Source organism: Salvia hispanica, chromosome 5 (assembly GCF_023119035.1).
Source record: "Salvia hispanica cultivar TCC Black 2014 chromosome 5, UniMelb_Shisp_WGS_1.0, whole genome shotgun sequence".
NCBI classification, from domain to species: Eukaryota; Viridiplantae; Streptophyta; class Magnoliopsida; order Lamiales; family Lamiaceae; genus Salvia; species Salvia hispanica.
The window spans coordinates 36,871,710-36,885,923 of NC_062969.1; the positions used below are offsets into that span (position 1 = coordinate 36,871,710).

Sequence of the window (14,214 nt, forward strand, 5' to 3'; positions counted from 1 at the left end):
CGAAGGTAAGCGTTGTCATATCCTATCGCCTTGGGTAGCGGGTTGCTGCGATTAGCTCTTGGGATTGGCCATGAGAAAAACATTCAATTAATTCTCCATTTCTCTGATTGTTTTTTTGTTTTCTCGAAATTGATTTCGATTTTGAGCTGCCTGTGATGAAATCTCTAATCAAATTACACCATCTTTCGGGACTGAGTTTCCTGTGATGATATTCTGCAATTCTGAGGCTTTTTGAAAACCTATTTTCATTATAAAAGTAATGGTTTGTGGTGCTTATTGACGGTCCAGTGCTGTTTAGTTCGATTTACAGTACTTAACATTATCATAAGCTATAGAAATTCTGAGCCGGCTTTCGTCTTTCGTGTCTTTTCTCCTTGTGAGATTCGGCAATCCGTGCTGTGGCTCTCATTTTTCCTAAATTTTGGAGTATGAAAAATTCTCTATTTATTTTTTGTTTATATACATTAAGAAACTTTTTCGGCAGCTGTATAAAATAATTTCATTATTCAGTCAAACTCCAACCATTGGAATTATGAATTAAATTATCAAATTATCAAAGAAATATAAATACTACTGAGATTGTAAATATATTTAAACATATCAAAGGTGGATTTATATTAGGGTAAAACAGAACTTTTTTTCTAAAACTTGAAATGCCCATCTTTAGTAGAATAAATCAAAAAGGAAAGTGAGACATCTTTATTGGACTTAGTATGAAATTAACTCTTTTAACAAATTGATATGGCTATTTTTCTACATAATTGATATGGTTGTTGCAACTAGAGATGTCAAGTGAGTCGGCTGGGCCTGCAGAGGCCCGCTTATATTGAGGCCCAACTTGGCTTAGATTCATGTTTGAGGCGGGCTGGGTTGGGCCTAGCTTTTTCTAATTTTGCTAAGTCTGATCCAGCCCAAACGGCTTTGTTTAAATTTTTTATTTAAGTATTTTAAAGATGTCCTAAACGTATTATATGCAAAAATAAAACATATAACTTGTATTTTTATATCACATTAACTAAATCTAAATTTAATAATGTGTTTAAGTTCATTTATTGACTCTATGTCAACAATATTTTTCATGTTCTTTATTCTATTTAAAAGCAAAATGTATAACTAAAGGAATAACCAATATTAATTGTTTTGTTTTGTTAGTAGATGATGATGACATATAAGGGGGTAAGCAAAAAAACCAAAAATCAAATATTCGAACCGAACCAAACTGAAAATTTACAATTCAGTTCGATTTTTTGGTTATTCGGTTCGGTTCGGTTCCAAAATTTTGAAAATTTTGATTTTTCGGTTCGGACGAAAAAAACCCTAAAAACCGAAAAACTGAATTTTATTTAATAATATGATATTATATATGTTTTTATGGAGTATATATAAACTCCCAAATATGTATCCCTGATCTCTCGTTCTCCACTCTCCCAATCCGCCTCTTTCTCCCGTTCTCCACTCTCCCAAATCTCTCGTTTTCTCCAAGCCAACAAGCCTCCAACCTATCTCCAACCATCCCGCCGCCTCCGCCCTCTAGCCTGCAGCCATGCTCTAACCGTCGCCTTCTAGCTGTCGCCTCCAACTGTGCTCCAGCTTCAGCGGTCGCCTCCGCCCTCCAACCATCCACGCCGCCTCCATAAGAAGGTAACAACTCAACTCATCTTTTTAATTCCTATTTAATTTGTTAAGAAATTGTACTAGGATATTTTATTTAAGTTTGTGTATTTCTATGAACAATTAAAATAAGTCCAAAGTTCTTATATTTAGGGATTAATGTGCAAGTTAATATTTATTTACAAATGTTTAACTCTTGAATTTGTTTAATTTTATCAATTCTACTGGCTGATGTTGGACACCTACTTGAGAAATTTGACTAATTTAAGTATAATGTTCTTCATATGCACATTCAAGCTTTGTACGTCGTTTTCAACCTTCCCCAACTTTTGACTAGTGCTCTCTATTTACTTGTCAGTTTTCTCCATGTACTTGGTAGTCTGATTCATGAATGTTGCCAAGATATCTTAAGTAGTAGGCTTTTTCTGCTGTTCTACCAATCCATTAGACACTGTGAATCCTGGCGGTGGTTGCAGAGCATTGTTTGGATTCCCATATGAGAGATTAGGATGCACTTTGTTACCATAGTTGTTATAGTTACCACCACCTTGGTTGGGGCGATAGTTGTTGAAGTTCATGTTATTCCCTCCTTGGTGCACATAGTTGACACCTTCAACTCCTCCTTGCAGTTCTGGTCCAGGTTGTCTCCCATCTCCATGATCCCCAGTTGAGTGGTCAAAAGATCTAGTTGCTTTGACATTCTGTCTATCCTATCATCTTCTGTAGCAGAGGCCACCCTGTATGACTTGTTTCTTTCATTATTCCATCCTTCATCAGTGGAAGCTACTCTCTCAATCACTTGCATAGCATCATTCTCTCCTAATTGAAGGAGTGCTCCTCCTGCGCTTCAATTCAGTTCACGCATTGCATCTGGAGTACACCCCCTGTAAAAAGTTATGACTTGGTGTCTCGGACTTAGACCATGCTTGGGGCATCTTTTCAGCAGTGTCTTGAATCTAGCCCATGCTTCTTGGATTGTCTCATGAGGTTTCATCTAGAACTGAATTATCTCTGTGTGCCTCTTTAGAACTTCGCTGGGTGGGAAGTACTTCTCCAAAAATAAGTCTACCATGTCATCCCACGTTTTAACAGATCCTGACCTAATGCTGTCGTAGCCTTAATCTGAATTGTTCATCTCTCATCCCATTAAGCTTCACCGTGTTACTTATTTGAATAAACTTAGTGAGATGCTTGTTGGGATCTTCATTGGCCTTCCCCCGCAAAAGAATTAGCCTCAGCCATATTAAGCAATCCTGGCTTGAGCTCAAAATGATTGGCATCGATCCCATCGTTGCAAATTGGTGGGTTCTCTACCTCTCTGTAAGCGTACATGTTTTGCACTGGCACTATGGCTTGTTGTTCCTCTTTTTCTTTTAGCACATCTGCAAGTTGTAATTGTAGTTGTTGGACTACCGGATCTGGATGTGGTGCATTGTTCTCTTTGTTGTCCGCCATTGTTATTGAAACAAGAGTAGACGGTTCTCTCTTAAGAGGCGAAAGTGATCGCCTTTGGTTGAGCCTTCTCTGAGCGTTTCTCCTTCGGTTGGATGCTTCGATCTCAGGATCAAATAACTCTAATGGTTGCCCCTTAGAGCGAGTGAGCATACAACCTGAAAAGACAAACACAAAAGTGAGAATAACTCAAAAAGAAAAGAAAAAAATAAAGCAAGTAAAATCTAGATTAGTAATCTTAATTTTTATCACGATATTAGGCTATAGTAACACAAAATTGTCCCCGGCAACTGCGCCAAAAACTTGACTCAACTTATTTTTAACACAAGTATACCCGCAAGTGTACGGGGCTAATGTAGCAAATAGTAAGCAAAGAGTATCGTATCCACAGAGACAATGAGTGTCAACCTAAGTACCACAAACCAACCTCAACTACTATCAGATGAATCGGAATTTTGGTTTTTCTAAATCTATTTAAAAGCAAAGTAAACACAACTAAACTCAAATAGAAAACTAAAAGCAAATAAGAGAAAACGGATGTAGATCAAGGATGAGAAGGGTAGAATCCTACGGGATTTTATTAATTATTCATGTGCTCAACTAACTTCCTAACTATGCCAACAGATGGTCTCAAGGTAAAACTATATTTTACTAAGCTATCACTAAGGTAAAACTATATCTTCTCTCAAAGCATATAATTTGTAGATTGCTACCTAGAACCGAAGTGTCCTTCCTAGAACTAAGGTAACAACTCCTAAAAGCTCCTAAGATACTTAGCTTCATTCAAAGGCTCAAATCTGTCGATTATATTGGCAAAGACGTCAACTTCTCTTCTTTCAAATTAAACTACTCATCTCCCGAGTATTGTAGTAAAATCCACATGCATTTATAAGGTGATCAATCAAATAAATGTATAAGCACAAGAGAAGTCAAAATAACCACATGAGCCAAGACATAGAAAAAGGAAATCAATTAAACATAAAAATCATTGTATCTCCCCCGTAGAACTCTACGAATGATTAAGCTACTCATATTCAACACAAAAGTCAAAGAAATATTCAAAAACATTGTTTGAACAAGAATAAAATTAAAAGTAGAAACTCTTAGAATTGGATTGTGTGATTGGAGGCTTCGTCATCAATCTTGCGATGAATACTCGTCCTCTACTCGTTCTTCTCTTCTTTCTAGGAGAAAAATGGTATTTTTGGGGTAGGAGGCGTGTAAGTTGTGTTTGGAGGCGTTTTCTAGGCATATATATACCCAGGGTTGACTTTGGGCCCGATATAAACTGTCGGACGAAGCTGGTGGGTCGCCAAATTGGGTGTGCGTCGAAGCTGGCGAGTCGCCAGCTGCCTACGGCGTTTTTCTCGTGTTTTGCTGGCGGGTCGCCAGGTTCGTTTGCATGCGAACCTGGCGGGTCGCCAGCTATGTCACTGCTCTGCGCAGTCTTGGTAAAACAGCCATAACTTCTTCTACCGAACTCCGATTGAGACGTTTAAGATATCCACACGAAGCCCTTTCGAAGACAAAGAGAATGGTATGTATTAAGCATTAATTAGACTTCAAACTCGTTGGCAGATGGGCTCAAACAGAAGTTGCTGAACCTTGACACTTTTGCACATTTTTTCTATCTTTTTCTATCATTTATCAACAAACACATCAAAATACCAAAATATATAATATATGCAATTTAAGAATTTAATTTGCAAGATTGACATTTAAAACGAGCCAAATCTAGGCCTTAAAAACATGCAAATCCCGTGTTTATCAATCCCCCAAACTTAAATATTTGTTTGTCCTCAAACAAAACAAGAGAAAAATTAAATAAGAAACACAGATGTTAAGGACTAGATTTCATAAGTGCCTTAGTATTTATAAAAAAATAAAGAGTTCGACAAGAATACAAATCAAATCAAGCAAAGCTTATTAGTGCACTTTCATTACTAGCTCGTTGATCAAAGTACACGCGCTCACAAGTATTTAGAAGTGTATTTATCACTCACTCTTAAAGTGTATAAGGTAAAGAATATATGCTCTCAGATCATGCAACATGCAAAGTTTACCATAGGCTTGCTCGAAGTCTAATCCCTTCTCTACTTATATGATTAAAATCAAAAATCCGAAAGGTCTTTGTTTTAGGTTATAATGTAGGCTCTTTGGTAAGGTGAGGAAATATTTGGCTAAAAAGTGACTAAACCCAACATAGCAAAACTGATCAATTTCTACTATATCAAACTCAACATCCAACCAACAATTCAAATCTCAGTAAAATTCTAGACTTTGTCCAGATTTCTTCTCACTTCCCAAATTCCTTGAATTTTTTCTTTTTTTCTTTTCATTCTTTCTCTCTTTTTTTTTCTCGATTTTTTTTTCTTTTCATTTTTTTTCCTTTTTCTTTTATACATCCTTTCTTTCTTTCTTGCTTTCTTTCTTCTGCACAACAAATTATCTAATCCAAACCACAAATGTCTACGCAATTTTCACACACTACTTTCTTTCTACCTTATCTCTCCCAACTCTTTCACAAGATGTAAAATAACTATCCCCAAGAGTGTATGGATATTTCCCTTTTATTTAGCTTCCAAAGAAAAAGACTTTAAAGGCTCAAAGTGGCTAGCTAGGAAAAATATTTTGGGTGAGATCATAAATTTGGACATATAGAGTAGATTAGAAGGATGGCCTAACGTCCTCTTTTATCATTTATACACTATGTAGATTTAGGCAGACTGAGAGCAAGTTCTAGAAACAAGTACATGAATGCAGATAAATCATACAAGAAAGAAATTTATGGCTCCGATCTGCAGTCTTGGTAAAACGGTCATAACTTCTTCTACCGAATTCCGATTGAGACGTTTAAGATATCCACGCGAAGCTCTTTCGAAGACGAAGAGAATGGTATGCATTACATGCGAATCGGACTTCAAAATCTCCAGAAAAGCTGTCTCGAACATTGAGCAGCTGCACATCCACATATTTTGTACACTTTTCTACACATTCTTCACAAAATGATCAAAATACCAACATAATAGAGAAGTAGCTATAACCATGTCTCAAAGTACACAATATATGATCAAAACCAAGTAAAACTACCTTCTAAAATCATGTAAAATCCTAGTGAATTACCAGGCCCGCTTCGTTTCATTGGTGGGCCGGCCCTAGGCCGGGCAACTCTAGGGACAACAAATGAAAATTTACATCAATTTTTGAATAATATTTCTTCTAATATTTGAATATGTTTAAATAATAGAGACTATGAATAGTTAGGCAATAGTTTGACTTTCAGTTCCTAGCAAAGAAAAAACTGGACATCAAATTTGACTAGCAACATGAATTAGAATGGAAACCCAATGAAAGAAAAATAGGACAGAACTGTTTCGTGAGCTGCACTTGTAATCAAATTATACCATGGCACAATCTTTTTTCCTAACAATCGCCTTTCTAACTTTAACTGTTGGAGCAGCCAAGCATCATATACTTTTTCCAAATCAAGAGCTTATTCTTGGGCAGACTCTAGTTTCTCAAAACCAAGTTTTTGAAACTGGCTTTTTTTCACCTGGAAAATCCTTGAAAAGATTTTTAGGAATATGGTACAAGAGCACACCAGATGTTGTAGTATGGGTTGCAAATAGAAACCATCCCATCCCTCCCTCAGAAGCACCGGTGTTGATGATTTCCCGAAATACAAATCTTGTTATAAGCAGTGGCAAAAGCATTATCTGGTTGGCAAATTCATCAAGGGTGGCATCAAATCCAATTTTACAGATCTTGGATACTGGAAATTTAGTTCTTATTGACAACATGAGCACAACACAAGGCTATGCATGGCAGAGTTTTGATTATCCAACTGACACCATGTTGCCGGGAATGATGATGGTGGACGACAATGATAGCGGTGTCGAAAAGTATATGACGTCATGGACAAGTCCGGATGATCCTTCTCCAGGTGATTTTGTTTATAAGATCCAAAACCAAGGCTTAGCTGATATAGTGGCTCTGGAAGGGGCAAGAAAAAGATACCGGCTTGGACAGTGGAATGGAATGCACTTTTCCGGCCATCAAAGATTGCCCAATCCCATTTTCAAGCCAGTGTTTGTTTTCAAACAAGAGAGGTTGATATCCATTGTAGATCCCTACGACAGCTCACTTTTCGTAAGAACCACTTTACATACATCTGGTTCAATCATGCGGTATACTATGAATCTCAGAAAAGACAAGTGGAATCTTGCCACCATGTTTCCCCTGGATACATGCGACGAATATGCCAGTTGTGGTCCTAACAGTATCTGTAGGCCCGACAGGCCAATAAGATGCGAGTGTTTAAGGGGATTTGCGCCAAAGTTCCAAACAGATTGGGACTTTCAAGATTGGTCCGGAGGATGCACTAGAACTAGACTATTAAATTGCCATGGTGGAGATGGATTTCTACCACTCAGAGGGGTTAAGTATCCAGATATGTTGAGGTTTTGGTTAAATACAACAATGAGCCTTGGTAAGTGCAAAGTTGAGTGCTTAAAAAACTGCAGTTGCACTGCTTATGCTAATCCATCCATTACTAATGGAGGCACTGGTTGTTTGATGTGGTTTGGCGAACTCATTGATACCAAACAACTTTCTGGAGCAGATAGTAAGCAGAATGTCTATATCCGGGTTCCAGTTTCTGAACTAGGTAACTCATTCCATAACTACCCAAATTCTCTTTACATGAGATATATAGAGTACATTGTATATTGTTAATCAAATTTATTGCATAGAGCAATATGAATAAGCATATAGAAGCTGCTCCCTTTGTAAGATAAAGTACTAGTCCTACTGTTAATGGACTTGAAGAAATTATATCCATGTCATGTACTATAATTATAATTTTTTTAGTCACGAGGTCTATATTAGTTAGATACTTGAGCATCCACTCTGCAAGAGGAAAGGGAATGAAAGCCATATGACATGGACCGCTGATTTTGTGTGTAGATTTTAACACAGGTTTAGAGGAGGAGAACGAGATGGAGAAGGAGAAGAAAAGTCCTATAAAGATAATACTGATATCAATTGCTTCTGGTGTTCTCATCTCAGCCTTTATCAGCGGAGGCGTAGCAAGATTAAAGAAGCGAGGTAACAATTTAACTTCTGCAGTGGCTGCTATTCTAGAAAATATAGATTATTCATGCTCAAAGCATAAAGTCAAGTTAATACAAAGTCATTAATTCTTTTTTCATTTCGCTTAATAGCAATGACAGAGAATAATGAAGATCTAGAATTACCTGTGATCAAAATGACAACTATTGTGCAAGCAACAAATAATTTCTCCATGGAAAACATGATTGGAGTTGGAGGCTTCGGTCATGTTTACAAGGTAATACACTGAATTAGACTGTTGAAGTTGTAAATTATGGTGCTAGAGTTGTAAAAAACAATAAAATGGTAGGGGAACATGCCATCAGGAGAAGAAATCGCAGTCAAAAGATTGTCGAGGTCTTCAGGGCAAGGTCTTGAAGAGTTTAGAAATGAAGTTATGGTGATTGCAAAACTCCAACATAGAAACCTTGTCAGATTATTGGGATGTGGCATTGAAAAAGAGGAAAGGATACTAGTCTATGAATACCTCCAAAATAAAAGCCTTGATTATTTCATTTTTGGTAAACTCTAATCACTTTGTTTGTCAAATCTCATGCCTCCTTCCTTCAATCTTCAATCCATTGTTAAATTCACACGGTGTTTAATATTTGCAGATAACAGCAGGAGAGAATTGTTGACATGGCCTAAGCGTTTTGATATTATTATGGGAACTTCAAGGGGACTACTATATCTCCATCACGATTCCAGATTAAAGATCATTCATAGGGATCTCAAAACGAGCAATATTTTACTAGACACAAATTTAACTCCAAAAATATCAGATTTTGGGTTAGCAAGAATATTTCAAGAGGATCAATCTCTTGGTAGAACAAAACGCGTTGTTGGAACATAGTAAGGTTCTCTCATATCCTTAGATTACTCCATTTTATGTATAGTGACCTTAAGATGAATAACTTTATGCAGTGGATACATGGCTCCCGAATATTTAATGGATGGAAAATACTCGGAGAAATCTGACATCTTTAGTCTTGGAGTCGTGTTGCTAGAGATAATCAGCGGCAAAAAGAGCAGAGGATATGGACCCTCAGATCACTATCTAAACCTCTTGAGCCATGTATACTTATGGTGACATTTTCATTTATAAGAATAAGGTCAAATAACTTACCTTTGTTCTTATTGTAACAGGCATGGTTGCTATGGAAAGAAAACAGGATCCTAGAGTTGATGGATGAATGTTTAGATGATACATTTGTGGAGTGTGAAGTGATGAGATGCATGCAAGTGGGATTATTGTGTGTTCAGAAATTTGCACATGATAGGCCAATCATGTCATCAGTGATTCCAATGTTAGAAAGTGATGGAACAAATCTTCCTCAACCAAAAGAGCCTGGGTTTTTTGTTGAGAGAAATTCAAGCCCTGCGGCTATGGAAGTGGGAACTATTACTTCACCATCAGAGAATGAGACAATCACCATTACTGACTTGGAGGCCAGATGATGAGGCATAGTTCTGACAATTTACGGTTATGTACCATTGATATTTTTCATGGTATGTTATTTAGTTTGTTTAGTTCATGTAGGAGTGTCTATTTGTTTGTTCAAGAGAAAAAGATGAGAGAAGTTAATTTAGGGACTATCCAGAAGAATTACACTAATTAAAAGGACTTCAAATTTAAATATTGATACCAAAATAATTTATTCACATTACGAATTTTCAAGGTCAATCAAAAGGCAGTTAGACAATTTTGAAAAATAATTACTGGTTGGACAAAAAGTCAATTTATAATTTGGAAAAATGGTACTACTATTTAATACTTAAGTAAATATAAAGTAAAGTAATAACGTAAGGTGGAGGGAGAAAATAATTTGGAGACGAATCTCTCTACATCTTAGTACAATATTATATCTCATACGTTACTTTCTCTTCAATTTAATTATTGATTATCATTATATCAAAATGAATAAAAAAAAAATGTGTCACTTGTGGTGTACAAAGTTAATAACCTAATATAAGTATTACTTAATCAACCCTATTTACTTAAGCTTAAAAAAAGTTAGAAAAAATGAAAGTTATTCCAGAAAAATTCTTAATATTTTATAATACTAATATACTCCACTTTATTCGTACATAAAGATAATCATAGACATTATAATAGTACTGGTTTAATTCAAATGGAAGTATATCTCTATTATTCAATATATGTGAATCGCAATATAAAATGATATATCAAATTTTTACATATAAAATATTAGTTGCAAATTTAAAGAGCTCATATACAGTTGCAAATTTGTCCATAAATCGAGTAGAGTAGGTAACCCATTAGCCACATAACTGCAGAATTTTCAGCGTTATATAAATACACCAGCCGGGAATCTAATCCAGACCGAGGCGGTTCTACAACGTCATAGTATCATACAGAATATCATTAAACTACTAAGACCACCTCCAATCATACACCAAATCTCATTTTTGATGTAAAAATGTGCTCCAATCATACTCCATACCCATACCCATTTTTGGGGTTTTTAATCAAACAACACCAAATTTGAAGTGAACACCAAAATTGAGTATCTACTGCAAAAAGGTTTTAAATATTGCATAATAATCCTTTATATTATTTGGAGGTAGTTGAATCAGCCGGCCATAATTTGTGTACTGGACTACTTGATAGTTTGAATCAAGCCGACACTCCTTGCAAATATTGAGTAGAGCTATTGATGTTGAGTAGAGATATGTTGGCGTGTGTTGTACTAGTGTATAGAAAATCTGATCACACACACACTTTCTATTTGAATTTACAAATATTTTTTTATAAGAAAAATAATTAAAAAGGAATTAGCGAACATATTATAATAAATTATGTTTTTTTAGCAAATAATAACTAATAAATTTACAAATATATGAATGAATATTGCTAAAAAATCTTCTTATTATTGTTTACCTTATTAATAACTACTCCCTCCGTCCCGCTTAAGATGACACGTTTTCCTTTTTAGTTTGTTCCAACTAAGAAGGCACATTTCCTTTTTTGGTAACTTTCTCTCTCCAGTTAATACACTCAACCATTTTTTCTCATTCCTATTAAAATATTCATCTTTTTTTATCTCTCTACTTTAATACTTACATCCACCTTCTCTCTCCAATTAAACACTTTAACTAGGGACGGATGTACATACTACATACAAGGGGCAAATGCTCCACCTCAAAAAAATTCATTAGTGCTATATTGATCATTATTTTTAAATTTTTTTTGAAATACCATTATAAATGCCCCTTCTAAAATCCTTAAAATGTCTTTGTATGGAATTTTGACCCACCTATACAGAATTTCTGGATCCGTCCCTGACTTTAACCAATAACTTCTAAAATCTCGTGCCGGCTAAGCAATGTGTCATCTTAGCCGGGACGGAGCGAGTAATAAATTTACAAATATAAGAAATTTTGTATACTTATATAATTTACATAATTAAAAATATTGTGGGACTAATATGTAATTTAAAATAAATATGTAGATATAATTGAAAAGGTATAAAAAGTATATAAATATGGAATATTCTTTTGGGTTGAATTTGGAGTAAATGATTATAGTAAAAATACTTTTTGGCGTGATCCATACTCAAAAATAGATTTGAATTTGGTGTAAATGGTTGGAGATGGCCTAAACTAAAGTGTTTCTTGTTAAATATAACTTGGGAATTTAAGCTGGAGGTTGCGGTTCAACATTCTTGTATTGAATTAATGTTTTATATCATAATAGTGATGTGCAAGTATTTTTAAAATTTTACTCCAAAAAATAAAAATGAACTAATTTATTCAAATTTTCTTTATTATGTTGGCGGAGCTTTAAACTAATTTAGTGGTAGAAAAAGTGGTTTGAGTAGAAAGCAAGCAATACGAAAAAGAGGTCGAAAAACAGCAACTTTGGAGTTATTTCCGATGTGAAGGCAAGCATATATGCCCCGCCGCGCCTCCACATTTCCCCGATCATATTATACAGAATACGTGATCTGTACAGTCCTCTCATAAAATATGCACTCTCACTCCACTACTTTATCCCCCACTCTTTTACATTTCTTCCGATTCACATCTCCCCCTTGTCTCACTATCCATACAACTCTGCGACTAAAGAATCATCTTTTTTCCCTTACAATTCACTCACTCTATATATCCAACCCCATTCCATTCATCCTTCTCCCTCGTGACCGCTTGCATTCGAAATGGCCAAATTCCCACCGCCGCTTCGCATTTTCTTACTCTGCTTTTGTTTTGCATCCATTTCCGGTATGTTTCCATCACTTAATTTTCCACTGCGTTAAAATGCTCTGTACTGTGCCTTAATTGTCATATTAGGCCAAGCGTCTTGTGTGACTATTTATATAGAAATTGTGTACAAAACTTAGTAATCTATAACAGCTATGATAATACAATCTGTTCTCCTTTCTTGTACATGACATCGCTAACACAATGTTGGTAAACCACGTAAATATGTGTCTCTTTACGTTTCGATTACTCAATTACTCTATTCCGTATTCTGTCATAACAACGTCCATATCTAAATTTAGTATTTTTTTCTTCCTTGAAACAAATTCAGATGGCGCAAGAATACCTCATTCCTTGAAAAAATTAGACTCATCAAACACTGACCCATACGTTAGCTCCCCATTCTCATTGCCACCATATGAATCCCTTCCTCCATTCCCTTCTCCCGAAAACACCCCTCCATATTGCGTATACCCACCCACCACCCCCATGCCCCCCACATTCCCCACCCCACCATCCATACTACCCCCATCCCCACCCTACTACGAGCCTACCCCGCCTTATTACGAGCCTACACCCCCTTACTACGAGCCTAGCCCGCCAAGCTACGTGCCCCTCCCGCCACCCACGGGATCCGTTCCGAGCCCAAAGTTCCTGCCTCCCATCGTGTTCCCGCCGCCGGCAGTGCCGCCGCCGCCTCGACGCACGCCTGTGACGGCCATGTGGTGCGTTGCGAAGGCGGCGGTGCCGGACCCGATTATACAAGAGGCCATGGACTACGCGTGCGGGTCTGGAGCTGATTGCGACCAGATTCAGCCGAGCGGGTCGTGCTTCATGCCCAACACACTGTTTGCGCACGCATCCTACGCATTCAACAGCTATTGGCAGAGGAGTAAGGTGGCCGGAGGCAGATGTGATTTTGGAGGAACCGCCATACTTGTCACCGTTGATCCCAGTAAGCAAGCTGCTGCTTTTACGGTTTACTCACTTCCTTAACAAGCCTCTTTTCATTTAATTTCTACTCTTCTTTCCTCTGCTGCAGGTTATGATGGATGCCATTTTCTCTACTTCTAAGCTTGCTGATGCTGACATGTTGCATACATTTTGTGATATTCATTTTTGGATATTGTTTTGAGGTAGATTAGGTGGGGGCCTCATGCTGTTAGTCCAGATGAAAACTTAGCTGTTTTTTCTACTTAATTCGCATTAATTTGTTTTGTTAATCTCTTATTTAATTTTATGAATAATTATCGATGATAGTACTATATAATTGTACCAAATGATTACTAAATTTTAATTTATTTCAAACTCAGTACGGAATGTTAATTTATACGTATTATTTGGTGTTTATTAATTAAATGTCATCTTATCATTTCTATTTAAGTTAAAACTTACTCCTCTCGTCCTATTCTATGCTACTCGTACTTTTCTTTTTGAATCATAGGTTAAAGATTGAGTAATTAGTGTTATTAGATTAGTATAATAAGAAAACACTTCAAATAAAAATAGTGCAATTAGTTTGGAATGAGACAAAAAGAAAGTGCAAGTAACATCAGACAAAGATAGTAGTACTACTATTAAACAATATCGATTGACCGCATCTTCAATCTTGGTAAAGTTTAAAGACTTTTAATCTTCTCTTACTAAATTTCAATCCTTTTTCAAAGTCGCTCCAATTCTACGTGATCAAGTTGCCTACAGACCGCACCAAAATTTAAAAGGTAAACTTGTTTCGGATCAACCAAATCAATCTTAAGGAGAGGATTATCGAAGCCATTTCCTCTGTCCCATCCATCCATTGCAAAGGAGATCGAATACTTC

At 36.3% G+C, this 14,214-nt stretch overlaps 2 protein-coding genes and 1 non-coding gene across 7 annotated transcripts; all 3 read left to right on the forward strand.

Annotated features, from left to right (window-relative positions):
• The first annotated feature begins 146 nt into the window (after nt 1-146).
• Nucleotides 147-230, forward strand: LOC125191498. Its single transcript, XR_007171172.1, has one exon. It is a non-coding gene; the product is annotated as a small nucleolar RNA SNORD96 family (small nucleolar RNA).
• Nucleotides 231-6,143: 5,913 nt separating this feature from the next.
• On the forward strand, nt 6,144-9,768 carry LOC125187298 (G-type lectin S-receptor-like serine/threonine-protein kinase At4g27290). Of its 5 annotated transcripts, XM_048083860.1 has the most exons (8): nt 6,144-7,172; nt 7,269-7,729; nt 8,029-8,169; nt 8,286-8,410; nt 8,483-8,693; nt 8,787-9,024; nt 9,097-9,247; nt 9,319-9,768. In XM_048083860.1, exons 1-8 carry the CDS (start codon nt 6,469-6,471, stop codon nt 9,628-9,630), a joined length of 2,343 nt encoding a protein of 780 aa, XP_047939817.1. In that variant the 5' UTR covers nt 6,144-6,468; the 3' UTR covers nt 9,631-9,768. The 5 variants fall into 5 exon arrangements, with proteins under 5 accessions (XP_047939817.1, XP_047939815.1, XP_047939816.1 ...); XM_048083858.1 differs by having other exon boundaries at nt 6,144-7,729; XM_048083859.1 differs by having other exon boundaries at nt 6,144-7,729; nt 8,041-8,169.
• Nucleotides 9,769-12,293: 2,525 nt separating this feature from the next.
• On the forward strand, nt 12,294-13,729 carry LOC125191278 (leucine-rich repeat extensin-like protein 3). The gene is made up of 3 exons (XM_048088792.1): nt 12,294-12,414; nt 12,725-13,348; nt 13,436-13,729. The coding sequence occupies exons 1-3, from the start codon at nt 12,351-12,353 to the stop codon at nt 13,465-13,467; spliced, it is 720 nt and encodes a 239-aa protein (XP_047944749.1). The 5' UTR covers nt 12,294-12,350; the 3' UTR covers nt 13,468-13,729.
• Nucleotides 13,730-14,214: the final 485 nt, after the last annotated feature.